At 38.5% G+C, this 27,990-nt stretch overlaps 1 protein-coding gene across 2 annotated transcripts in view; it reads left to right on the forward strand.

The window, feature by feature from the left end:
* The window catches only part of PDGFC (platelet derived growth factor C), a 252,513-nt gene that overhangs the window by 185,902 nt on the left and 38,621 nt on the right, over positions 1-27,990 (forward strand). For both annotated transcript variants that reach the window (XM_055405692.2, XM_055405691.2), the window contains exon 3: positions 7,903-8,083. In XM_055405692.2, coding sequence (XP_055261667.2) covers positions 7,903-8,083 — 181 coding nt within the window. The remainder of the gene's footprint in view (positions 1-7,902; positions 8,084-27,990) is intronic.

Consider the following 27,990-nt stretch of genomic DNA (forward strand, 5'->3'; position numbering starts at 1 on the left):
TGAACAAAATCATGTGGCCAATCTGAACAAAGGCACATGAATTCTACACCATTAACCCTCAAGATAGAGCAAGTATAGTTAAGTAGACATATTTTACATATAGTAGGCTGTATGACTTGGCTCTTGAGAGCATGGGATCTGAAGCTCAACTGTCAAAACGGAAGCCTTTGTTCTACAATTAGTTACTCTGTGGCTTTGCCCAGGTACTTAGCTTTTCTATATTTTATAATCTATAAAATGGCCACAATGACAGTATCAACCTTTTATGATTTTTGTGAGGATTAAATGAGTTAATATATGGAGACCAATGTATATGTGTATGATGTATAATTATTAAAACATGTTTTCATTATGAGGTAAAGCATGGATGTGTCCAAATGGGGATTTAAAGCTTTTACTCTGGGTCTGGATTGTCTTCTGTTAAGCTGAAGTGTAAGCCAGTGAGCAATGTTGGGTAATTGTCATCTTATTAATTTTATTACCTTTCTCAACAAGCCCAGGCTCCCGTTGACACATGCAGAGCAAGGCCTTCTTAAGATGCACGTTTACTTGTTGGCAGAGTTTCATGCCACCTTCAGGTCTGATCATTCTCAGGGCAGATTTAATTGACAGGGTTTTAGTTAGTATGAACTAGAAACAGCCTGTCTTGCAAGGCTGGTTTATTTTTGTGGAAGGAAGGTGGGTGTCAGACAATTGTGTTTACAAGTGAATTTATTTCTTTGGTTTACTCCTCAGCAACCCTCCTATCTTCACAGTTTTTAAATTCCCACATGAGAAAGAAAATTTTGTCTACAATACCAGACTTGTTTGTTAAACATAAAAGGACATAAATCCTCCCTGGGTCCCCAGGGGTATGATAGGGAAAGGGAGTGATCATTATAAACCACTTAGCGCTGTGTGCTCTGTATCATGTTTCCTTGAGAAAGTGATGTTTGATTGGCCCTTAATGTAGGTTTAGTAAATCCCTTAAATACTGATGTGAGCAATTGTGCACATTGGAAATTAATTCCTGAGAGTGTATTACAGGGATTACTGTGTCTCCAGAAAAGTCACCTGGGCATGTGTAGATTTCTGAACCTGAAATGATTCTGTTTTGTAATTTCACATTTATGGGTCAAACGCTGGTTGATTTTTTTTTTCTTCTGTTCATTTGGCTGAGGTCCACAGATAATCTTAATCATTGTTTTCTCTTTTCCTTTTCTGCTTGATGTTTTGAACTGTGCTGTATTGTATCAGCCAACCAGCTTATGCAATGAAGCCCATATTCCAAACATGGTATTCTATAAGAAAAAAGAATTATTTCAAATTATTGTAGAAGACAATTGGATTGAATGCATTAGTCCTTTTCCAGTCATGCTCATAAACAAGTTGGAGAAAAATACGAAATAAAGTGGCAATGACTTTTTTGTTTGTTTTGTTTTGTTTTTCTATTTTGAAGAAACCATGAGACATGGCGATGCATCCCAGGTAGATTTTCACTGGCTCTGTTTTAGATGATTTGACTATAATTTAAATTTTAAAAATGCTGTTTTTAGCAAGAGAATTTTCTGTTTTGTCTTGTTCAATTAATGGTAGAATAATTGGATGAAATTTATAGTTATATTCTCATAGATTACACTTTTGAAAAAAAAAATCCTAAAATGCCTAATCTACCATGAAACAATTTGTAGCAAAACTTTAAAGTTCTACTATTTTTAAGGCAAAAAACATAGCATTTTTTAGATGTTCATCTCATTTAACTTCATGGAATGCAAAACTATGTAGATGTTTAAAACACAGTGATAAATGTATGCTTCAGACTTGTATGAGCTTGTGAGAATGAATTACCAGCTATCTCACTGCAAATCCAGAAATTGTTATAAAGATTAGGGCTATGTGTTTTTTTGAATGACATCAAATTCAGTAAAAAGTCTTCATGAAACAAGTAATAATGTACTTGTCAGTCTTCTCTTATTTTCAGGACAGTGGTTTTTGTACAAGTTAGGTAAGACAAAGTTTAAGACTTATTTGTTCCTTAATACATGCTTAACATTTATAATCTAGATATTTCCTAGTGTGCTTAAAAACTCCTTTTACATACTTTTAAAAGGCTTACTTAACAGATTGACACATATAGTGTGGTGGTTTTTTTTTTTTGACTGTGCCACATGGCATTGCCTGAGAAGGAATCCAACCCCTACCCCTGCAGTGGAAACAGAGTCCTAACCACCCAGTCATTGGGGAAGTCCAGTGGTGTTTCTTTTTAAACAAAAATCAAAAGGAAATTATGTACAGCAAAATAGTTATGTGAGTTGTTAATTTTAAGTTCCTTATAAATGATATTCTTATCTCTTCAGATGTTTCTGTTGGAAAGTGTTAGTTACTCAGTGGCATCTGACTCTCTGCAGCCCCATGGACTGTAACCTGCCAGGCTCCTCTGTCCTTGGAATTCTCCAGATAAGAATACTGGAGTGGGTAGCCATCCCCTTCTCCAGGGGATCTTCCAAATGTTGCAGGCAGATTCTTTACCATCTGAGCCATCAGGGAAGTCATCTTAGAAAGACAGTTATTTTGAAAATGGCTGGGGGAGTGATAATTCAGAAAGTTGGATTAACATACTATTATATATAGATGTAGAAACAGTGGAAACAATGTCAGACTTAATTTTGGGGGAGCTCCAAAATCACTGCGGATGCTGGTTGCAGCCATGAAATTAAAAGATGCTTACTCCTTGGAAGGAAAGTTATGACCAACCTAGATAGCATATTAAAAAGCAGAGACATTACTTTGCCAACAAAGGTCCGTCTAGTCAAGGCTATGGTTTTTCCAGTGGTCATGTATGGATGTGAGAGTTGGACTGTGAAGAAAGCTGATCACCGAAGAATTGATGCTTTTGAACTGTGGTGTTGGAGAAGACTCTTGAGAGTCCTTTGGACTGCAAGGAGATCCAACCAGTCCATTCTAAAGGAGATCAGTCCTGGGTGTTCATTGGAAGGACTGATGTTAAAGCTGAAACTCCAATACTTTGGCCACCTCATGCGAAGAGTTGACTCACTGGAAAAGCCTCTGATGCTGGGAGGGATTGGGGGCAGGAAGAGAAGGGGACGACAGAGAATGAGATGGCTGGATGGCATCACCGACTCAATGGACATGAGTTTGAGTGAACTCCAGGAGTTGGTGATGGACAGGGATGCCTGTCGTGCTGTGATTCATGGGGTCACAAAGAATCGGACACGACTGAGCAACTGAACTGAACTGATTTATAGGTAATCAACAAGGACCTATTGTACAACATAGGAAATTATACTCACCATCTTTAATGACGTATCATGGAAAAGAATCTGAAAAATAATAGATCTAGGTATTTATGTATAACTGAATCACTGTCCTGCACACCTGCAATTTACACAGCATTGTAAACCGACTATATGCTGATAAAAATGAAATATTTTTTTTAAAAAGATCTGAAATAATGTTTTGATCTTATGTGTTCACCCAACCAGCTGATTGAAAATGACTCCATAATTGCCAGGTCCAGGGAGAGCTTCTTGGTTTTCACCCTGTTTGATCCTCTTTGGCGTGAGTGATCTGCCCACGTCTGCTTGGGTGGACCCTGTCCCTCCCTTTTCTCTTGGTTCTGTGTCATTCGTCACAGTGGTTTCCTGCTGCTTCCCTGACAGCTCCTTTTCAGGCTGTTTTTGTTAAAAGTTCTTCCTTCCTGCCCACACTTGAGATGCTGTGGTTTCCTGGCATCCTCCGATGTACCGGGATCCTGTGTCTATATTGCTCTCTCACTGAAACTTCCAATAGCTGCCCTGTAGGCTGCAAACTCAGGTGCCCGTGTGGGCAAGTGATGGAGATCAATGAAGATCTGGGTACTTAAAAGAAAAAAAAGCACCATAGAAACTAGACAGGGGGTTTTTAAAGAAACTGGGTGAGGCTGTGAGTGAGAGAAAGGCCCCTTAGATGCCAGTTCTGCAAACCTGGGCCCACAAGGAGCCACACCAGGGCAAAGAATGCTTAGTATGACCAGATGTTCAAGTTTGTTTTAAGAAAGCCTGAAATTCAGATTTTTCTGTGAAGTTAAACTTTTTCAAATGGTGATTTACAGGCAGGAAAAGCCAACTATCTTATAATTTCATGTATATGTGGAATCTAAAATATATATATATGTATGTATATATATAAATGAGCTTATTTCCAAAATGGAAATAGACTCACAGACATAGAGAACAGAATTATGGTTACCAAAGGGAAAAGAGTAGGGGTGGGAAGGGGCAGGAAGGGGTGATGGGAGATAAGTCAGGAGGTTGGGATGAACATACATATGACTGTGCATAAAACACATAAACCACAAGGACCAACAGTAGAGCACAAGGAACTTTACTCAGTATATTGTAATAATCTATAATGGAAAAGAATCTGAATATATATATATGTCTATTTATGTAAAACTGAACCACTTTTCAGGTACACTTGAAACTATTAGGTTATAAATTAACTATACTTCGATTAAAAATGAAAAAATACAGGTAGTGCCTAAAAGATTAACTAATTAAATGTTGATCTAAATATTTTATTTTATTTTTTTCACTTAAACAATACTTATTTATTTATTTATTTTATTAGAGGCAAATTACCTTACATTAATATATTGGTTGGTTTTGCCATACATTGACACGAATCCACCCCGGGTGTACATGTGTTCCCCTTCTTGAACCCCTCTCCCACCTCCCTCTTCCCCATATCCTCCCTCCAGGTCATCCCCGTACACCAGCCCCAAGCATCCTGTATCATGCGTCGAACCTGGACTGGTGATTCATTTCACATATGATGATATACATGCTACAATGCCATTCTCCCAAATCATCCCACCTTCACCCTCTCCCACAGAGTCCCAAAGACTGTTCTATATACCAATGTCTCTTTTGCAGTCTTGTATACAGGGTTAAGGTTCCATCTTTCTAAATTCCATATATATGCGTTAGTATACTGTATTGATGTTTTTCTTTCTGGCTTACTTCACTCTGTATAATAGGCTCAAATTTCATCCACCTCATTAGAACTGATTCAAATGCGTTCTTTTTGATGGCTGAAAAATACTCCGTTGTGTATATGTACCAAAGCTTTCTTATCCATTCGTCTGCAGATGGACATCTAGGTTGCTTCCATGTCCTGGCTATTATAAACAGTGCTGCAATGAACACTGGAGTACATGTGTCTCTTTCAATTCTGGTTTCCTCAGTGTGTATGCCCAGGAGTGCTATTGCTGGATCATTTAAACTGTGCTTCCCTGTTTTCAACACTGGTCTAATAAATAACATTCTCACATTAGACCCTGGAATCCCAAGGTGGCCTCACCTGCACCTGTCCTCCCAGCTTGAGCTCCATCCTACGCTCACAGGCAACCAGCCAGGCCCTGGGGTTCTTCTGTTGCATCCTCAGGATTGTGCTTCTTGCTAGAATGCCTTCCAACCACCTCCTCTCTGCCAGTGGCCCAGACGCTCCCTTGTAAGCTGACCCTAATCTCACCGTGTAGGGTTTCCTTCACCCTGCCAGCGTTCCACAGCGTTTCCTACACACTCTCATTAGAGCACCCGCCAGTGTTTAATGGACCCTGAGCCCACAGGAGCTGTGGTTTCATATTTGCACCCTGAGAATCTAGCCCAGCACTTTGTACCAAGTCCATGCTTCACAAATACTCACAGAATGATTGACCAGCCTGAAATCAGCTCTCTGCAAACTAGTCCTGGTGGTGAGTTCTATCAGCTAGCTTCCCTCCCAAGCACAGAGCAAACATATGCTGTGAATAGCAGCTTTGTTCCACATGGAAACAATCTTGATACAAACATTACTCTTTGATCTAAAATGCTAGTTATCAACTTTTGTACTAGATATGTCTGAAATAACCACCCAGTCTGTTTGACCCTCATATTCCTTCTGTGTGCCCCACTACTGTTCCCACCACACGCTTAGAGCAGGCTCCTGGGATGCTTGTCCTGAGGAGGCTTACGCATTTGTAATTTATATCCCGGACTTGTCGTGTGATAGAGCAGAAGTACTCTCTCCCTTTGGTATTTGAGTTTATGCTTTCAGACTCTCAGGGTTATAGGGATGGGGTAGGGGCAAGTATGTGCTGGGTGGGGATGTGGGGAAAACTGCTAACTGCCAGCTGTATATACCACAGCGCTTTCAGCACTGCTCAGGAACTGTTCCATTTCCCTTTTCTCAAAACATCCCTGTGAGTCAGGTTGCACTATCCTAATTTAAGGACAAGAAAAATTAGGTTGGAACAGGTATAGTTACCATTAGAGAGTTCTGGCTAATTAATTAGAATAGGATTTATAACTATAATTGGTTTGTTATGCACTTTGTCCTTTTTCAACATTTTTTTTTCTGTAAATTCTATACTATGCAAAATATATTAATTTTCGTTGTCTGGTATATACTGGTTTTAGACTTTCTAAAAAAAATCTACCAATAGTTTTCATCCATGCCAGACCTCCCTTAAGAAAAATTTGGCAATGTCCTAAGAATTCTGAAATGCAGTTCATAACAGTGATCCTCTATTTATATATGCAGTTGTTTAAAAATAGATATAAAGGCCTACATGCTATGTAAAGTTGACATAGCAGCAGTAATTTATATTAAAATAATGCTTTTAAGTACATGGATACACATGCCCAATTGCACAAAAAAATAAAATGAAGTAGTCAGATGTTTGTATCTTTTAAGTAACAGACTCATTGTGTATACGATAGCTATGGTAATAGACTAAATGGATTTGTCTAATTGTTTTCATCATGATGCAGAATATAAGTCATGCTCCTGCTAGTGGTTTGATTCTCTAGAATAGTTATTCTTGTTTCAAAGCATAGACACTTCCTTCAACTTATTTGATAGTTGAATGTCTAGAAAATTGGGTTTAAACTAAACCTTTGAAATATATTTGCATTTATATGTGAGACAGTATTATGTTCCAGACTCGGATGGACAATAGCAAGAATGTTGCTTACATGAATGTCCAGTAACTGTTTGAAAGGCCTGGAGGGTGTGGACTGAATACCCATTTTCAGGACTCTTCTGTGTTGGGTGTCCAGGGACATTGCCCTCCTCATCCGCCATCACTGAGATGACCTAAAATGCCTCTACACATTTCTGGAACATTCTATAAGGCAACTCTGCCCTTCATGAGTACCACTGATCAAAACCCTCAAACCCAAGGTAACAGTGGTTAGAAAAGTATTAGCCATTCACTGCTTAGGTTTAAGATGCCATGTGTAATGCAGTGTAACTGGAACCACAAGATAATTGATTCCTTTCTTCAAGAGTTTTACAGCCTAGCCAACTAGATGGGTCACTTGCATATATGTAGTTAAATGTTGAAAATATGTGTTTGACAGAAAGAGAAAGACGTCTGTGAGCTGAGGACACACAGAAAGGTCTCACAGAGGCAGTGTAGTATGGAGTGGGATTTGGAGAATATGTATATAATGAAGAGGCTCTAGAAAAGTTTGGACGCAGATGAGGATAGGGAGCAAGGAATCTGACCAGGTGAAGGAGTAGTACTGCCAGAAAGTGTTGGACAGTAATCTTAGAAATTAAGAGGAAAGCAAAACCGCCATATCCAAATGGAAATTAAACTGAATAATTCATAAATTGAATGTCAGATATGGTTGCCACATACAAAATATCTAAGTCTGACATGGCTGTTAAGTGAATTTGGAGTTCCTTACCAACGAGACTGGAGGGCTTAGAATAGAAGACTCATATTTCTTTAATTGAGAATGCTTTTTCAGTTATGTCTCATCTTTGGCATATTTTATTCTATTTCCACAGTTAAATTTGAGATGAATTCACTCCCTTGAATTCCTAAAATAACAGATCATGGTTTTATGTCTCTTTTCTCCTGGTCTCTTTCAGGTATGATTTTGTAGAGGTTGAAGAACCAAGTGATGGAACCATTTTAGGGCGCTGGTGTGGGTCTGGCAGTGTGCCAGGAAAGCAGATTTCTAAAGGAAATCAAATCAGGATCAGATTTGTATCTGATGAGTATTTTCCCTCGGAGCCCGGGTTCTGCATCCACTACAACATTGTCATGCCAGTAAGTACCACTTAGAGATGCCTCTGTGTATAAGGATCAGACTTGGTTATTTCTTTTTCCCCTCTTAAACACGAGATTAAGGAAAACTAAGAACCAAAAACTTTCTCTGCTGCTGATGCTAAGTCACTTCAGTCGTGTCCAACTCTGTGCAACCCCATGGACGGCAGCCCACTGGGCTCCCCCGTCCCTGGGATTCTCCAGGCAAGAACACTGGAGTGGGTTGTCATTTCCGTCTCCAATGCGTGAAAGTGAAAAGTAAAAGTTAAGCCGCTCAGTCATGTCCTACCCTCAGCGACCCCATGGACTGCAGCCTTCCAGGCTCCTCTGTCCGTGGGATTTTCCAGGCAGTGTCACTATAGTTATCACAAATAACTTGCGTGTTGTCACTTTAAATCATTAGTGTCTGTATTGCCTTAAAAGTCGGTGCTTTTATGCGATGTTTCACTTCTTTTTCTCCCCCATTAAGGTGACATTGTTCTTTCTATTCCTTTCCATACCCACCAAAAGTTGATTTTTTTTAGGTGGCTCCCTTACAAATACGTGCATGACATTTTTCTTTTCATCTTTTTTTTTTTTTTTGGAAAATAGTAAACTCCCTAGTGACTTAATAGTAAAGAACCCATCTGCCAATCCAGGAGATGTGGGTTCAATCCCTGGGTTTGAAAGATCTCCTGAAGAGGGAAATGGGAACCCACTCCAGTGTTCTTGCCTGGGGAATCCCCATACACAGAGGGGCCTGGTGGGCTACAGTCCATGGGCACACAAAAGAGTCACACACGACTTAGCAACTGAACAACAACAAAACGTGTTAAATATTCTTTTCAAATCAATGTTTAGTAAAATATATTTTTAAAAACATTAATCTCAATTTTCCTACTTATATTAATGTTTGTCCTGCTTAAATAATATTTATGTCCTTTGTGCCCCAAAAAGGAATTTTCACAATTCTTACAGGAATTTAAGAAATCTATTTTCTCTGATTATAATTGTTACCCTCTTTTCATTTCTGTCACAATTTCTTGTACCCTTTATTTTATGTATTATTGGAAACATTTGTATCTATTTATTGCACTATGAAAAAAGTATTGAAATCATTTTGGCTATTTTTATCCAATTCTACTTATAATAGCAATTCAGAAGTACAAATGTGATGTCCCTTAGTATACTACTCAAATATGATCAGTATCACCACTTAAAACAATATAAAATTGATACCGTTAATGGTTTTGACAGATTTAGCAAATCATTGCACACTGGGAGCACAGTATTGTATGAATTCCATCATTAATTAATATGTATATCCTAACTGTTTATAAAAGAATGTACCTAGCACATTAGCAATTCATGAGGTAATTTAGAAAATGTGGAATCAATATTTTGCTTAATATATTTGTATTATAACATTAAACAGAAGTTTCCCTTTTTGATTACCCACACTCAATTCTGGAAATACTATTTAGGCCACTGATTAAATTGTGATATTAAGTGCTATTTGAGACACATCTGAAAAGGAATGACAAAATTTAAATTAAAGCTGGAAAATGATAATTTTATTTAGTAACAGAATTGTTTATTGTATGCAATTTAAGATAAGGGAGATATTTCTAAAACATATGTTATGAATTTTAAATGGTGACTTTTGATCAATCTCCTTATATAGATTATTTAAGATATCTTTCTCTTAAAGGTACATTAGCTTTAATAAAATTTAATAATTTCATCTAGAAAAGTGTTAATGGTAGACAAAGATGAACTTATTTAAAAACACATTGATACTGTGATTATTAGCTTGAATGAAGCCACTAAGAATTTGTTATCATCTGTTCACAGTATTCTGCTTCACAGAATTTGCGAGTTTAATATTTGATTTAAGTCTAAAATAGCCTTGGAAGCCATGGCTACATTTTCACAAAGTTATGCAGTCCATATTTTCAGTTTGGGTTTTATCACAGCTAATGTTCTTATATATTTAAATATGAAACAATCAATTTTACTATAAAACATAGTGATAGATCTTGAATCATATAAAAGATTTCATTTACTCCAAACCTGTAACAAACATAAACTTGAAACTGAGAAGTTATTTGTATTTTAAATCAGGTAGCATCTTCATATTATGTTGATAGCAACCTATTATCATCCCGCAGAATAGGACATAAAAGTGAAAACATATGTATGCCAACACCAAGAGTTGTCTTTTTCTGATTTTATGGTCTCATGAGTTATCTGGTTGTGTAATCCATGCAGTTGTGTGGAGGAAATTAAATATATAAAGACAAAAATAAGAAATGTACAATGCCTCGTTTAGTCCCAGCCCCGTTACAGTTTTTCATAAGTGGTTGAGCAGTGAGTTGACCATGCAACTCAGTGACTCCAACTTAAATTGTAACAGCAGGTTCACTGATGCTTGTGTTTCTATGTGTAAGTGTACGTCAGATTCCTGAGCCTGGAGATGAGATAAAGACATGTAGATGATCTGCTGTAAGTACCACCCATCCTCTGGACCAGAAAGGGTCTTGCCCCTTGAATTTGACTCGTTACCAGAGATTCACTGTGACTAACATCAGGAACTTCATCTGCGAGATTCTGGGTGGATAGGGTGTCAATCACTGATCGCATCATCAAAATTAAACTCAGTGCATTTTAGATCATTATTGAAATAGCTGGATGAATTGTAAATATGGACTTTGGGGGCTGGGGGTTGACAAACTCCTGGGCTCTGTTGAGCCCTGTCTTTCTTTGTATCTAAGTTGCCCAGTGATGGCTGCCTGGGAAAAGCAGCACAGGAGCCCTTATTCTAGTTTGCTTTCTGCTTAGAAAGCCAGCAGGCTAGGGACAGAGAAATGGAGAACAGGACAGTGGTTCCTGCATTGCCTTATGTGATGTGGTGATTTCAATCTTGCCAGATTTCTCTCTGGAGTGATCATCAGTACATGAATTGTACCATGTCACAAGCTTTCTTTCAGGTTTAAGTTTACTCTGACAGTTTTTCTGCCATTCCTTCATTTGTCCTTTGTCCTAATTGCATGCACCCATCTCTCTTCCCATGCAGCCACACCCATTCTGCTCTCAATAACTGCCTGAAGTTGCTAGGTGAAAATTTGACAAGTAGTTTTGTTTTGCAGCCTCACGGAGTGTTTTGAATTATCACCATGCATCGCTAACGGCACCCCTCCCTGCCTGTCCCTCTGCCCCCTTGCATCCTTGCCAACAGGACAGCATCCATCAATCTTATCTGTGTATCAGTGAAGGAAAGCCTCAGGGGGAAAGCTTGCCTTTTGGAGCCTAGGCTTTAAAGTTCTGTGGCATTTGCTCAGGGGCAAGTGCTCCTCTGAACCCCTGGATCATCGCTCATACTTTTTTTGCTTCTTTTTTTTTGCCAGAGATGAACTTCATAATTAGCTCCCCCAGCTTCCCAGAGGCCATAGTCCCACTGACTGCAAACTCATCAGTGCAAGGTAGAGCCAAGGGGCCACTGGCCTGATGGCGTCTCAGTTTTGTACTGAAGACATGATATTCAGCATAGGTCCTGAGTGGGCCTGAACTTCGTGCCTTGAGGTTTGTAGCTGTGCAGCTGCTCAGTGGTACCTCATCCTCCATTGCCCCTGGAGGGTATCTGAACCCCATGGAGCTGCCTCATTTACTGTATGTTGCACAGTAGGGATGACTCATAAACCAGAAAACTGAATAATCGAGTAATGACACCACATATTCTCCTTGGCCTGGTGTCTTATGTTCTATTGCCAAGGACCATGATGCTTACCCTCCTTAAAGAATGGAATTGGCATCTTCATTTTTGGTTGGAGACTGGACACCCAAGTAGTTAAATTAGTGCCTTTAAATCAATGTCATGTGCATTGATGTGCATAATCATCTTTCCTGCTTTTTAATAATTATCTGAATGAATATTTTGCATCTTTTCATACATAGAAAAATGGTTGAGTGTAATAGCACTTTTTCTGGGATAATTTTAAAGAAAGTTTATTTTAATATCTTTTGTATTTAACAAATAAGACTGAACTCTGCAGTCCTTTTTTGGGAGCTTGAATGAATATTTGATTCTAGTCAGCCTTTAAAATTCCATGGCTCTGATCACCATACATCTTAGCAGAAGAGTTTTAATGCATTACTTAAAATTCTCAGAAGCAGTTTTTGTCACTCATATTTCCATTAACAATTTTGCTTACCTTTGTAAGATGATTCACCCACTGTTTTTCACTCCACTAGTGAATGAGAACATATAGTGAAACAAGGGATCCCTTACTATTGTGAACAAAGTGATGCTGGTCTGGGTCTCCCACCTTGTAAGCAGATTCTTTACCATCTGAGCCACCAGGGGAGTCCTTAGTATATTTTACATATATTGTATATAGATATTCTTTCCTTTGTAATATTATACTTCCAATACCTTTTTCTTGATTCCCAGGTACCTTAGACTAAGACATAAATAATTCATCTTCCCATTTTGCTCTTTCAAGTAGATATTATAGACTGTTATTTTAGGACAAAACTTAGCATAAGATATTTACCTGAAATGATACGGCTAGTTGTTAATAGCTTAAAAAGGGAGAGGGTGAGGGAGGGATGATTTGGGAGAATGGCATTGAAATATGTATGTTGTCATATGTGAAACGAATCACAAGTTCAGGGTCGATGCATGATACAGGATGCTCAGGGCTGGTGCACGGGGATGACCCAGAGGGAGGATAAATGGAGGTGAGAGGGGGTTTCAGGAAGGGGAACTCATGTACACCCAGGTCGGATTCATGTCAATGTATGGCAAAACCAACCAATATAATATTATAAAATAATTAGCCTCCAATAAAAAATAAATAAATTTTAAAAAAGTAATAACAGATTGAATACACACATTTAAAATTTTAGAATTTTCATGCCGTTTTCGAGAATTATTTGTGGAAATGTATATTCTCCAGTCACGCTCCATTAATAAGTAATAGAAAAGAAAACCAGGGCAAACGATATATATTCAGCTTTCCAATGGTGCATAAGGAGTTAATAATGTCTTTGATTTTTGTTTCCTTTATGCTAGAAGAGAGGAAAAAAAGGCCCGGTAGATTAGCAGTGAGAGATTGTTTGGGAAGAAATGAAGCAAAACTGAAATAAAACAGTGCAAGCTTGTTTCTGTTTGGAGGCCACACACATTGAGAGCCAGTGCACATTTCAGATCTCTTAGAAAGAAAAGAAAATTTCTTGTTTAATTTTGGAGTAATTTATAATAGAGTATGTATGTTTTACTTTGTGTACTGTAGTATAAGCACCATTATTTTAAAATGTAAAACCTACAAAGGCTGAAAAATAACATCTTTTCTCATATCAAAAACTTTGTTAAAAGTTTTATTTTTTTAAAAATCTTGGCCTTAATGTTAAATATGTATCATATTTTTTGTTAACCAAGAAACAGTATTTATTTTTAAAATATGTATTTGTTGGGCAGTTACATACAAAACCATACCTGTTTTTGAAACAAAATGCACAAATCCAGATCTGAATATTTTTAATGGTTTTATTTATATAGAGAGCTATTCTTCTTGAGGATAATATTGCTTGTAATCCATACATTTTTAATGGTTCTGAGTTTCGAGGACTCTCCAATCTGGTTAATATTTTGAAGGGTGATTAAACTACTGCTGTTTTCTTTCAAAATGGTTTTATTGAATATTATGTTTTAAAGAGTTTTAACCTAAGCATTCTGATCAGAAGTGGTAACAGTATTTTCAACAGGTTATTTGCTCTCCTTTTCAATTTAATGACTGGATCAGTTTAGATCAAAAAAAATAGAGCTGCTACCATACCACCTGACTCCATATAACTTTTCAAATTATGTCTTTATTTATTTGGCCACAGTGGGTCTTGGTTGTGGCACTTGCTCCTCGTTGCATCATGCAGGATCTCTTGTTGTGGCGTACACACCCTAGCTGTGGCTCACAGGCTTAGGCTTAGTGCTTGCAGCACCTGGGTTTAGTCACCCCATGGCACGTGGTATCTTAGTTCCTTGACCACTTATCAAACCCAAGTCTCCTGCATTGCAAGATGGGTTCTTAACCAGTGCACCACCTGGGAAGTCCCCTTGACTCCATATATTTTGATCTTCTTTCCTTTATTGTCTGAAAATAAAGGAAAGGAGGAGGAGGAAGTTGGAATACGAATGAACTGAAGGCTCCTTTAATACAATCCCATGCAACTCATCTTCCTTTAAGTTGCTTCCAAATTTGTTCCATTATTAGTATGATTTTAATTTTAATTTTCTTAAATTGCCAAAGGTTATTGTTTAATCTTTTTACATTTTTATTGAAATACAGTAGATTTATAGTGTTGTGTTAACTTCTTCTGTACAGCAAAGTGATTCTATATCTGTGTAGATATAGATAGATATATTCTTTTCTTATGTAATCTTTTCCATTATGGTTGATCCCAGTATATTGAATCTAGTTCCCTGTGTTACTTTTTCTTTTTTAATGTGTATAACTGGCACCTGTTGAATAGCACACATGTTTTGTTCTTACTAGTAAAATTATACCCAGAGATGAATGTATGTGAGAGAATGAGTGTAAGTATGTCAGCCGCTTGCACCCCAGTGTGTGCTCTCCTGACCCGAAGAGCTTTCCTGTGAAGTACGTGTGGGAAGTGAAGGGGCGACGGGTTGGGAGCAGGGGGTGTGTGGTTTCCACCAGGCAGGCTCAGAGGACACTTGAGGCCTGAGGGGCCATTGAGGAATGCATGACTGATCACCAAAGGAGTTATTAATTATGCAGGATGAGGGGTACAGAGCCACTCACTGAATACTGGCCTCAGGGGCAAGAAAGAAGGAGGGGGAAGATGTGTTCCACCCCTTCTGGATATGCCGGTAGGTTTATCACTGTTATGATCTTGTCAAGAAGACTTACCTGAAGGCCAGATTTGCTTTTATGTTGTTCAGTTTAAGAAAAATTCCAGCTAACTCTCAAACGAGGCATCAGATTCATTGGTTCACTTTCTCAGGGGAAGGAAAAAAAATAACAGTATCCTAACACAAGTCCCATAGGAGAGAAAATGTCAAAATGTATTCAAGATTTTTAAGAATCATAAATCTTCATAACAAACTGCATTGCATTCCTACGTTGTTACGTTAAACTGATGTGAACAAATAAAAATTTAAACTTTTTAAAATTAAATTTTATTTACCTTAAGAGAGAATTAAGAGAAAAATGTGTTCTTAGAATTTTTTTTGTGGCAAAGAATGCAAGAAGTATTTTAAGTATAATATGTCTACACTACAGTCTGAAACACATTGGAATGATTTGATTTTTATTAAAATATACAACTTACTTGTATATTTATGCAGGGAGTCTTGAGGTGACAGTGTTTTTTTGCATCAAAGAAATTATACAATTGCTGCAGAGACTAAACTCTTACTTGGCTAAGAGCTGTTAAATATATTTTTCCACCCACCCTCCAACCTTTGGACACAGAGCTCCCTTTCACGTGAAGAGTATGGGCCGTCTTCCATTTCTGCTGATGTTTTTTGTTCCAGTTAATTCTGAGCTATCTAAGAAACAATCTCACAGATAGAATGATTTGTAGTTGGAAAGAAAAAGGCAGTTGCTAAAACTGCAGAAACGGTAAAAGGCAGGCAGATCATTTTAAGTTGATATACCCAAGTGGGTTATAAATTAGAATTTAGACTAATTGAAAGTTTGGAGTTTGATTCATATTTTTACATCAAAAGCCACAGATTTAAAAGCTTAGGGTCAACACAGCAACCTAAATCCAATGGAGAGAACTGCTCTCTAGAAGTAAGTTTGTCACCATTTAAAATGACAGAATAGATATGTTTTCTTCAATATCCCCATCCATGTTCCTGATAATTTTTTCTTTTAGCATTTATTGAAGAATATGTGATGAGATATTTTGTTATGAGAAAATTCAGATATGTATATGGTATTCCCCTGTGTCTCTTAAGAGCCTCGCTTTCTTTGAAGAAGAAATATATACTGTACAATACTTATACAAAATATACCTGTACAAGTATTTGTGTGTGTCAATATGTCCTACAAGTATCTGGAAAGATTTTGAGAAGGAAGAGAGGCAATTGTTGAGAGCAGAGGCTATCACACTCTTAAAGAAAACCAAACAAACCAGCAAACAAACAAAAACCTGGGAATTATCTAGCATAAATTTGATAGCAACTATGTAATAAATATCTCTCAAGAACTTATTAAAAATGTATATTATCAGTTGTCAGAGATTATGATTCTCTTTTTCTGGAGAAAAAGAAAATTATCTGCATTTTCATCAAGTGTGCTTAGAGATTCTGATCCAAGACGATCTCACTCTGAATTAGGGGGAAGAATATGCTCTAAACCACAGACTGAGCAGGATACAGAGAGTTATACTACAAGATGTTGGGGAAATACTTTTTTATATTCAAACAAGCATGAATATTTAATGGGTAGACTGGAGACTCTGCTTGCATATTTTATAGCAAACATGCCCATGTGTTCTCTATTTTTCCGCATTTCAAAAAAGACTGAGATTTTCTCTTAGATGGATATATTTCCATTTTTTTCAAATTATTCCAGTGAGATTTTTTTTTTTCAAGATTTCAGTTTGTAGTGCTTGCTTTTATTGTACCAACTTTTCTGAGCTTCCGATTAAAACCTATCAAGTTTGTCAACTGTCAGTGTCTGTTATGGCTAGAGCTACGATGCATGACCACCTGCCATCTTTTCTGGGTTAACACTAGCTTGTCTGATAATTTGCAGGTGGCGAAGGTCCAGCACCAAGGCACTGTTCCAGACTACATATTTTGTTCTCGGGTCTGATGAGGGTGATGAGACTCTTGTCAGTTAAACAAAACTGTCCCGACCGTCAAGAAACATTCTTTCATTCTTCCTGTACACTTTAACATGCAATCTTAATTTTGTCAGCGTTACAGTTGCTTTTTATCTTTAAAATCCAGCTCTTCTTGGGCTAGTTACACACTTGGCAGTTGCCACGCCCCTTTTCCCTACCCAACTGTTGTCCTTTGGAGGCAGGCACTTCTGGTTCCTTTAAGCCAGCAGCTCCCAATCTTTTTGGCACCAGGGACCAATTTCATGGAAGACAATTTTTGCACAGAATGTGGAGTGGGGGATGGTTTCAGGATGATTCAAGCACATTATATTGTATTTATTTATTTATTCTTGGCTGTGCTGAGTCTTCCTTGCTGCTTGCAGGCTTCCTCAAGTTGCAGAGAGTGGGGGCTCTTCTCTAGTGCAGGCTTCTCATTGCAGTGGTTTCTCTTGTTGCAGAGCACAGGCTCTGAGCACGTGTACTTCAGTAGTTGTAGCACTCAGGCTTAGTCCCTCCATTGGCATGTGGCATCTTCCCAGACCAGGAATTGAACCTGTGTCCCCTGCATTGGCAGGCAAATTCTTATCCACTGCACCAGCACATTACATTTACTGTGCACTTTGTTTCTATTATTATTAGATCAGCTCCACTTCGGATCATCAGGCATTAGATCCCGGTTTTAAGCGATGCTCTTAGAATTGACCTTCAGGTCACCGGCTTTTGTTGCTACTTCTTGCTTCTTTGGTTTTAAGAACTGTTTGTGGACGTCATTGAATTCATGTTCTAAAGATGAGGCCTGCACACTCTTTCACCCTCCTGCTTTCACACCTGTGGACACCTTCTGTCCCCTTCCCCCCACCCCGCTACCGTCTGTTGGATCCTAATTATATCCAGATCCAGATGCATTGTGTACATCATGGCAGGCACGCACTCATTTCTCACAGCTAAGCCATGAAGTATGCTGTGACAGCATCTCCTTTCTTGCCCTCTGGTTTGTTTTGTTTTCCTTAGAATTCTATCGGTTGGGGATTTGCTTATCTTTCTATATATTTATCACTGATTCATCTCCAAATCATCCTCAAATTTTGTGAATCTGCTCTCTGTGTAGTGAGATGCATTAAGTTTCCTAATAAATTCATCTGCCAGGAGAAATCCCTGCAGGAACAGTCTGTCTGCTTCTCTGTGGGCTGGCTGCCCTTTACCTGCTGCCCAGGCATCATTCTTGGAGCTTTGCCTCCACCACTGTCCTGAACATTCCCTTTGCTGTTGTCTTGAATTAGATCACTTGTTTGCCGGATCTTTTGTCTTCCTCCCTTTTAGTTTACTTCCTTATTTGGGAAGGGAGTAAAAGCCCCACGAATTTACTGAGAAAAAGGAGTATCATAGAGTTTTTGTGATCTTGCGTAACTGAAAATGCCTTGATTTAACCCTCCAACTTGAATTCTTGGCTCAGACTAGAATCTGAGTTGACCACTTTGAAGCTGACTGGACATTCTGTGCATGTGATGGGCTTGCTGACAAAGGTGTTTACTGTCTTGTGAGCTGGCAGGGTCAGTTCCTTGAAAATCCCCAGATTCCCCTTGTCTATTCGCTAAGGAGACCTGGCTGCCAGTTCTCTGGACTCAGAGCTGAGTCACGGTATTAGGTATAAAGGTTTATATTCAACCTCCTCCTCACCCCACATTCAGAGTAACAATGCTGCTCCCTTTTCTGCTTGGGTTCCTCAGGCCATAAATCCTCGTATTAATCATGCTCAAGGAACAAATTCAAGCTGGGTTAAATCCCTCTTCTGCCCCATCAGTGAAGTAGTTTTGGGGTGTCTGATGTTTCACGATCTCCAACTCGTTCCCCTTTGCAGCTTCCCATCATTACCACAGCCATAAGTACCTGACACCACCCGACCCCAGAGCTTTCGGGTGGTTCTTTCATGTCAGTGAGGTGGCTTCTGGGCTTTTCCTCCTGCAGGTCCACCAATGCAACAACTACACATCCACCTGCCTGTAGCTTTCAAATGTTATCTCCATAGGCTTTCTTTCTTTTTTTTTTTTTTTTTTGCTTTAAAGGATTATGCATTAAAAAATACCTTTAGAACTGCAGAGCTAAAATCAACATAGTTTCGTTTTTTTCTTTTATTCCTATAGTAATTTCTTACTAAAGACTAAGTTATCCACTTAACAAAACATTCGGAAACTCTGCACAATATTGAAGACACAGTGCATGCAGGGTGCAGTGCTCTGTAATTGGTTTGTAGGAACTGTTACTAATTCAAGGCTTTCCCTGGTGGCCCAGATGGTAAAGAAACTGCCTGCAGTGCTGGAGACCCGGGTTTGATCCCTGGGTCAGGAAGATCCATTGGAAAAGGGAATGGCTACCCATACTAGGATCCTCAAGTGCGTGGCCCCATTGCACAGTGACGCCAATCAAACCAAAACTTCAGGGTTTGGAGCAGAGAAAGGTTTATCCCAGGGCCAAGAAAGGAGATGGGTGACTAGTTGTCCCACAAACTCCAAACTTCCCAAAGGATTTCAGGAAAGCATTTTAAAGGCCAAGTGAGAGAGGGGCGTGGTTGGTTGTTGCACACTTCTTGGTCTTGAAATCCTTTGTGCTTGCAGCTGTCCACCTTAGGTCAGGTCACAGTGTTCTTATAAACCTCCAACAAGATGAATGTTATTCTCTGATCTGCAACATTTTATCTCCAAGTGGATGAAAAGCATTATACCTTTAAAAGTCAGAATCTTGAGAATGGGCTACCCTGTCTATTTCAGGCTATAGGCAACATTCTTAACTTGTAGCAAAAGCAACAGAATATAAATATTAAAGTAAAAGAAATGTAGAATGACTGCTACCCTCCAAGCCTAGATAAATAAGCCACTATAAAAGTTGTTTTGCATGATTATGCTAATATTATGTTTAGTTTTTTAAAGTTGCAGAGGCAGAGAGGACTTGATGAGCTAGTTAACATTTCCTGAACTATGTTTCAGGATTAATATCCTGCCTAGTAGTAATGGCAACCCACTCCAGTACTCTTGCCTGGTGAATCCCTTGGAGAGAGGAGCCTGGTGGGCTGCAGTCCATGGGGTCGCACAGTTGGACATGACTGAGCGACTGATACACATACACATAGCAGTAACCACTAGGATACCAACCATGATTCATTCTTTATACCTGTCAGTCATACCAAACAACTTATGATCCATACATTTGAGAAAATGCTACCCTTTAAAACAGTCTTCAAATATTCATTTATTTGAGTAGTGCTATTAATGTATTTGAATGCTTCGAATGTTAAGACTAGAGCTTTTAAACTTTTACCTATTCATTTAACTAAGATAACGTATTTTTTGTTTATTTAAGATTAAAACCACATGAACCTGATTTTGTGTATCATATAACATATTTTTTCTTCCTCTGACAGTCTTAGAACAAAACTCAAAGGTCCGTATGATTAGTGTTATGATTTTTTTTTAATTAAAGTATAGTTGATTTACAATGTCATGTTAGTTTCAGGTGAACAGCAAAGTGATTCAGTTATAGATGTCTGTATGTACGTGTGTGTTCTTTTTGCAAGTCTTTTTCTTTTCCCTTATAGGCTCTTACAAAATATCTAGTATAGTTCCTTGTGCAGGGAGAAGTTAATTTTTGAAAGTCAACTATATTTTAAACATATTTTGGAAAGAGATTGCTTAACAATGTCAGCTTGGAAATAGTTGAATCAGGCAGAAGAGAATGAACATTAATTGAATGCTTGATGGGCACATTTTTGTTTTCAACATACCTTTTTTTGGCTGTGCTGGGTCTTTGTTGCTCCATGGGCTTTTCTCTAATTGTGGCAAGAAGGGGGTACAGTTCACGGGCTTCTCATTGCAGTGGATTGTCTTGTTGTGAAGCACAGGCTGTAGGGGGCATGGGCTTCAGTAGTTGCGGCATGTGGGCTCGGTAATTTCCGCTCATGGGCTCTAGAGCCCAGGCTCACCACTTGTGGTACAGGGGCTTAGTTGTTCCATGGCATATGGGATCGTCCCAGATCTGGGATTAAACCCGTGTCTCCTGCATTGGCAGGTGGATTCTTTCCCACTAAGCCAACAGGGAAGCCCTTGATGGACATTTTTATATCATTTAACCCCCATAATTCATTGTAACCACCATCTTTACAGATTATGACTCAGTGAAGTGAGGATATTTAAATAGAGTCTAAAGCCAGGCTGCTTCTGGGCTGGTTTGGGAAAATGTATCAGGAAGGTTATTGAGAAACAAATATTTTGCTATTAAAACACCTAACTGTTATTTCTGCTGATAATGATGTCATGGCTACTTTGAGAACTTTGAGAAGTTGGTGAGCTAAATTAGAATTTACCAATGTTGTAAAATTATAGTGGCAATAAGTATTGAGGGTTATTATACTTTTTCCACATAGTTACCTTTAAAATGCAAACAAGATGTAAGTTCCTTTAATAATCACTTTTGAAGTAAACACAATATTACCAAAAAAAAAAAAAAAAAAGTCCATGGAGTCAGTATCTCACTGATCATATTTCAAGTTCCATTGCAGTTGAAAAAGTACACAGTTGCCTGTAAGTAACCTAGAATAGTTTCAGCTCCAAAGACTTTTTCAGGATTTTGTCATTAAGGGAACTGAAGCCTAGCACTGGTACAAAGAAACAGAATAATAAAGTTGGAAAACAAGCATAAGGAGGCAAATTAAACTTCATCGAAAGTCTCCTATGAAGCACCAAAATGATGTAGCCGACTGGAATACCAAAGAAGACCCAGAGCATTTTTAGTCTGAAATTATGCATTTTGTGTGTCTGAAAAATAGTAGACACTTGATAAGATTTAAAGCAGATGGAAGAGAAAACATTCATCTAAGGATTAATATACGCAGCGAATGCCATTTCACAGTTGTTTGCAGGATGACTGCTTGGAGGTCACCAAAGGCTCGGTGAACAGGGAGGAAATTCAAGCACCCAGTTGTCTTGGTGTCTTGGCCCCAGGACAGAGGTCCTGTGTGTGCCTAGGTCATTTCCACTCTAGACAAATAAGTCAACTTTTAAACCATATTAGAAAAGAATATGAAGAAGAATGTGCCTATGTGCAAATCTGGATCACTTTGCTGTACTCCTGAAACTGACACAACACTGTAAACCAACTATACTTCAATAATACAAATTTTTTAAAAGTAAATCAGCTTTTGTTTCAGTGTGAGTAAAAGCCATTATGGAAATACCTGTCTCGTACCTTGCCCTGTGTTTCTCCACTGCAAGTAGTTATTCAGAAGCTGGATTAAGGTTGTCATCTGTTGCCTTAAAATACCATATGAATTATCTTAAGTACTTCTAAAGCAGGTTTGCTTAAGAAAGCTAAGGTTTCCATTTAAAAACTTTTTTTTTCCCTTTGAGAGAATAATAAGAAAGGCATTGAAGTGGCAATTATCCAAGGCTCTAAAATAAAATCTAAGATAGGAAGAGGAAATAAACATGGGTAGCTCCAAGTCAGCTTGTGCAAATGTTCTAATACTACCTCTAAAATTGTGCTTCTAAATTTCATAGCACCGCTAGAGAGGAAATGCCTTTTTCCAGAAGAATAACATTCTGATAGAGCTTGGGGGAAAAAAAAAGGGCACTTTCCTGCTGGGTATAAGTTAATGAAATAGCATTAAGTATAATGAGTTGTTTTAGGAAAAGTCACGTGAAAGACACCAAATTGTTCCAGAGACAGAAAGACACTGCGTGCTCAGACTTGACTTCCAATGCTTGAGTGAGATGATGTGGAAAGAGATGACACATCCTTTGGACGAGAGTCTTTAGAAGTCTTCTGAAACATTCTGACAGAAATATTCTTTTTCGAACATGAAGAGTGATGCTTTGTGGTATTGTAATCCCATTACTGGTAAAAGTAATAAAAGGAACTCCCGAATCCACCCAGGCTGCAGTGTTTTGTTAACGTCGGGGGATCCCTTTCAGCCTCGGTGTTCTGCAGGGAACTGACTGCCCTGAATTTAATGCTTGCATGATGCTTACTCACCTTGTGGAACTCCGCTGAAGTCTGTAATGGTAGCAGTACTAGTATGGATTGAGAATTGTGCCTTTGTGCTGTGTATGTCAATTGGTCTTGCCAGATCCTGGCGTCATGCAAGTAATGTTGTCTCTTCCTGTAGACTCCTTGTTCCATAAAAAGCCTTCACTCTTGCCCTGGCTTTGCCACAGTTTGTTTGGCACGAGTGCTGTAGCATTATTCCATGTTTGGGCAATTTAAGGAAATTAACTCTTTGAAAGCACCATCTTGGACTCTGTTGTAGTGCCCTTGTGCATCTAGTTTTCACTTCTTTATTTGTATCGTGAGGCTGTGGCAATTTGGCTTAAGTAAGGGTTCAGTCATCTGACCTGAAGATATATGGAATTTTGTATTTTAACTGTAACTTTGTATTAAGCTGATTAAAAACACTCCAGCCTACCGACATAAAGAATAATATGAACCGTTTCTTTAACATCTGCTACTATATTGGGTTCTTGATATGTGTCTTCTCATTTATTCTTTATAATAACTATGAGAAGAGATTCCCATTTTCCCTGTGAGGGAGTATACCCAGAAAGAATGAAGCTTGCCTAAGATTCAGAGGAAAGAAACAGGAAAAAATGATAGATCATGAATTTCACCATAGTGTTATCTCCTAATCAATGTTTTGTTCAATAAGAACTTGAGCATTCTATTTTGAAATAATTATAAGCTAGCATTCATCTGTGAGAGAGATCTCTTCACCTGGTTTTCCCTAAAGGTAGCATTTTGCATGATTGTACATAGAAGCATATCACAACCTAGAAAGTGACACTGACACAGCCCACCAACCTCAAAAAGAAATTTTGGAATGAAAATATACGGTACTGTAGGAGGTATTAACAGTGTTATACGAAAAGACTTTGGGGAATGAAAGTTAAAAGGATGTTTGGTTAATACATTGTTTTTTGAAATGACTCAATCAAGAAAGAGCACACACTTTTGCATCATGAAATGGCTTCAGATTATCAGCTGCGATCATGAGAAGGATTTCTATTCTGAGCTAGGTGATCTGAAATCTTCATCTGAAATTCTGTAGTGTGGTGCAAAATTCTGTAGTGTAGAGTAGAACGTCTATCATAGATTAAAGCTTATAAAACCAAAAATAATACCACAAATCACCCCTCCTTGATGTGGGATTCAGAGTGAATGTGTGAAATGTAAATAGTCACTATAAATTAACTCTTGAATAAGGCTTTGCTGCCCCTGAGACAGAGATTAATGAAGTTTTAGGATGCTGAGAGCTCAAGATATAATCTGCAGCTTTAAACTGATGTCAAGATTCAGAACTGATTGCTTTAAAAGCCCTTCATCGCTGCAGAAGAGATTGATGACTTCAGTGCTACTAGGTCTCTTCTCATGCAAAATCTGTGTGATTTGGTTCCAACAGGTATGGTATGTGGGAGGATTTACATTGTAAATGTAACTGTACAATATGTAAAAGTTAAACTACTATGGAAGCAAAATATAGTAGCGCATGATATTTTCCAGCTATGTTTTAAGTTTAGAATTCTATTGAATCCAGCTCATGAACGCATTGGGGGCTGATAGCTCATCTATTAGTTGATACCGAAGTCAAGAGGAGAGTCCTAACAATAATATACCTAGACTTTAATATTTAAATTTTGAATTTTTAAAAGTGTATTTTATTGAAGTATAATTGATTTGTGACATCATATTAGCCTCCAGGAGATAGTGAAGGACAGAGGAGTCTGGAGTGCTATGGTTTATGGGGTTGCAAAGAGCTGGACATGGCTTAGTGAATGAACAACATTAGTTTCTGGTGTATAGCAAAATGACTCACTTATGTACACATATACATACATATGTATATTTATATATATACTTTTTCATATTGTTTTACATTATGTTTTTTTACATGATATGAATATAGTTCCCTTTGTTACACAATAGGATGTTATTGTTTTTCCTGAAAGCATTTAATTTTAACTTCACTACTTTTTATTAAAATCCAGACCTTTTCTTTAAGTGGGATTCACTTGTGGCTCAGCTGGTAAAAAAATCCACCTGTAATGCGGGAGACCTGGATTTGAGCCCTGGGTTGGGAACATCCCCTGGAGTAGGGAAAGGCTACCCACTCCAGTATTCTGGCCTGGAAAATTCCATGGACTGTATTGCCCATGGGGTTGCAAAGGGTCGGACATGACTGAGTGACTTTCACTTCACTTCACTTTTCTTTAAATAGGGCTTCCCAGGTTGAGCTGCTGCTGCTGCTAAGTCACTTCAGTCGTGTCTGACTCTGTGTGACCCCATAGACGGAAGCCCACCAGGCTTCCCCATCCCTGGGATTCTCCAGGCAAGAACACTGGAGTGGGTTGCCATGAGCTAGTGGTAAATAATCCACCTGCCAGTGCAAGAGATGCAAGAGACATGAGTTTGATCCCTGAGTTGGGAAGATCCCCCTGGAGGAGGTCGTGGCAACCCACTCAAGTATTCTTGCCTGGAGAATCCCATGGACAGAGGAGCCTGGCAGGCTACAGTCCATGGGTTCACAAGAGTCGGACCCAACTGAGCAACTTAGCCCATACACACAGTGCTACTTTAAATCTTGTTATATTTCTTTCAGAATCATAAGTATAATGCCTGAATATTGACTTCCAGTTCGGGTGTCATTAAGTAAAAATGAGAAGTCAAAGATAGCTTTCAAAGCAATCTCAAGGCAGAATTTTAATAAGATGTTGGAAGGTTTTCCATCCTAAATGTTGCAGTTTTCTCTCTCACATCTCCTTGAACAGCACCTTTGTATAGTAATTCATTTTGGTTGGAATCCTTGGGAAACATCTATGTTTTCTAAGAGGCAACAGCTCTGTTTGATTGGGTTACATAATATTTAAATTAAGAGTGTTGCAGAAACAAATACTGCTGATAGCAGTAGTTTGGGTAATGATACAGCCATCTCTTGGTAGGCATAAACCCCACCACCACCACCACCTCTTGTGAGCAGAAAGGAGGCCATCAGCATTCAGTGAGCGCTTGGAGCTCTAGGAGTCATCGGCCAGTGTGCTTTGTGCCATAGGAAGGTCACTTACACCAGGGGGTCAGTTCAGTGAAGGTCAGCTAAGATGAGGACTCCTGTCCTTAGTTCACTTTTGATATTGATACTGCCTTATATTTGTCACTGGGAAGTTTTAAATTAAGTGTGTGTGGCCAGTAGAAAGAGAGCTGGTAACTATGCCTTTATTTGTCTATCGAAGTGGGAATGATATGCCAGGCACACTGTAGAATTTTTTTTTCCTCATCTGTAATATTTCCTGTGATTTTGATTCACTGTTTTTCAAACTGCAGAGAATAGCGTGGCATCTGCAAGTTACTGAGCTTGAAAGAGTGAGTTTTCTACAGTGAGCTGTCCTTTATAGAGAACTCCAGAAGAAAATTTAGGAAGAGATGTTTTTATATTATTGAAAAAGTGAAATGACTTATGAAAAATTGTTAGATATCACCAAAGTAATGGAAGAGCAGGCTTTCCTTTTCTTCCTTTCTCCCTCCCGCCTTCCTGCTTTCCTCCTTCCCTCTCTCTTTCCCTTCCTTCCTTTCTTTTACCTTTCTTTCTTCCTCCGTCTTTTCTTTTCTTTCTTTCTTCCTAAATGTTCCTTATCCTAAACAACTGCTTGACTTCTGTTATTTTCAAAACTTAGTGTTTCTGAATTTCTATAATTTCCCACCCTGTACCATTCTTTTACTTTTGTTTTTGTTTTTCAATGCTTCTTTAAGTTAACCTAACTCTTTACTTCAAAACGAAGTATTCTACTTTCTAATGTATCATATGACCTTCTACTATAAGATGTGCTCTGAGTTGCCCATCTCCTTGTGCTAAGGGAAGCGGTGATTGAGTCTGTAAACTCCAAGCTACTGAGCTTTATCTGCCCCCTCCTGCTCTCCCCCCACCAGTGTGTCAGTCTCCTTGTGGCTGTAAATAAATCAAGCTGAAGATATGCAGCTTAAAAGGAGCTCTGTTTTATTTTCCCTGTGAATGGTCATCACCCCCACAGAATACAAGTCCTGAATGCTGGGCTAGAACAGAGTTTTATGGCTCACAAAGCTTTGAATCATCAGTCTTAGCAGGAGTGTTTCCTCCTCTGTGCTGCGATGCCCCTCACGTGTCCTTAGATTGCAGATTACCACCTTGACTGAGATTTTTTCCCCCCAGGGACTCACTGCAAGGGGCTTCCGTGATAACAGATCTGAGTGTTGCAGATCTGGCTGGAATTCTCAGTCCTGTACTAATTACCTTTGTCACCGTGGGCAAGCTTTCCCACCCGCTGAAGGAGAATGAGAGAGGTTTCTGCCTTACAGCCTTGTTGAGGATTAAATGTCAAACGGTTAGCTCAGTGTCTAGCGTGCAGTCATCAACAAATGTGTTATTTTAAGGTCACATTTTCTGGCATGATCTGATTCCAAGCTATTCTCTCCTTAGATCGGTATATGTTAAACTTTTTAGTCTTGTATGCAGGCACTGGGTGCACACACATAATCACATTTTAAAGTATATGTGTATGTACATTTTTGTATTATGAAATAGTGCTTAACCTCAATATATGAAATCATTGTTATAATACTTTTTCTGTTTCTTTACTTTTTAAGAATGCTGGTTAAATGTACTAAATCAATTTCACAACTCACTGAACATGCCACAACTTGAGTTTGAGAAATCTGAGCTGATTATAAAAGATGTGTTATTTGTAGATGGAAGAGTCTGGCTTTGGACCATTTTTCTCATCTTTCTGGGAAAATACCATATTGTGCTAAATATATATAATAATTCATTCTTAAAGTCTCCAAAATTGATATTGAAGAACTCTTTGCATGATATCCTGCAAAACATAAAATGGATTTCTGGAAATCCAGATTTGAGGTCTTTCATCAGTGTTGACCTGTGGAAAACTTACTCTTTTACAAACTTGTGCTTGTTGGTGACTTTTCAGAAATGCATTGACTAGGAACTATAAAGTGAAAGCCTCCCTATAGTCTGTGGTATTAAAACAGACAGCTTGTTTGTGATGATT

The sequence above is a fragment of the Moschus berezovskii genome, chromosome 19 (genome assembly GCF_049115385.1).
Source record: "Moschus berezovskii isolate FMDL1 chromosome 19, NW_MosBer_1.0, whole genome shotgun sequence".
NCBI classification, from domain to species: Eukaryota; Metazoa; Chordata; class Mammalia; order Artiodactyla; family Moschidae; genus Moschus; species Moschus berezovskii.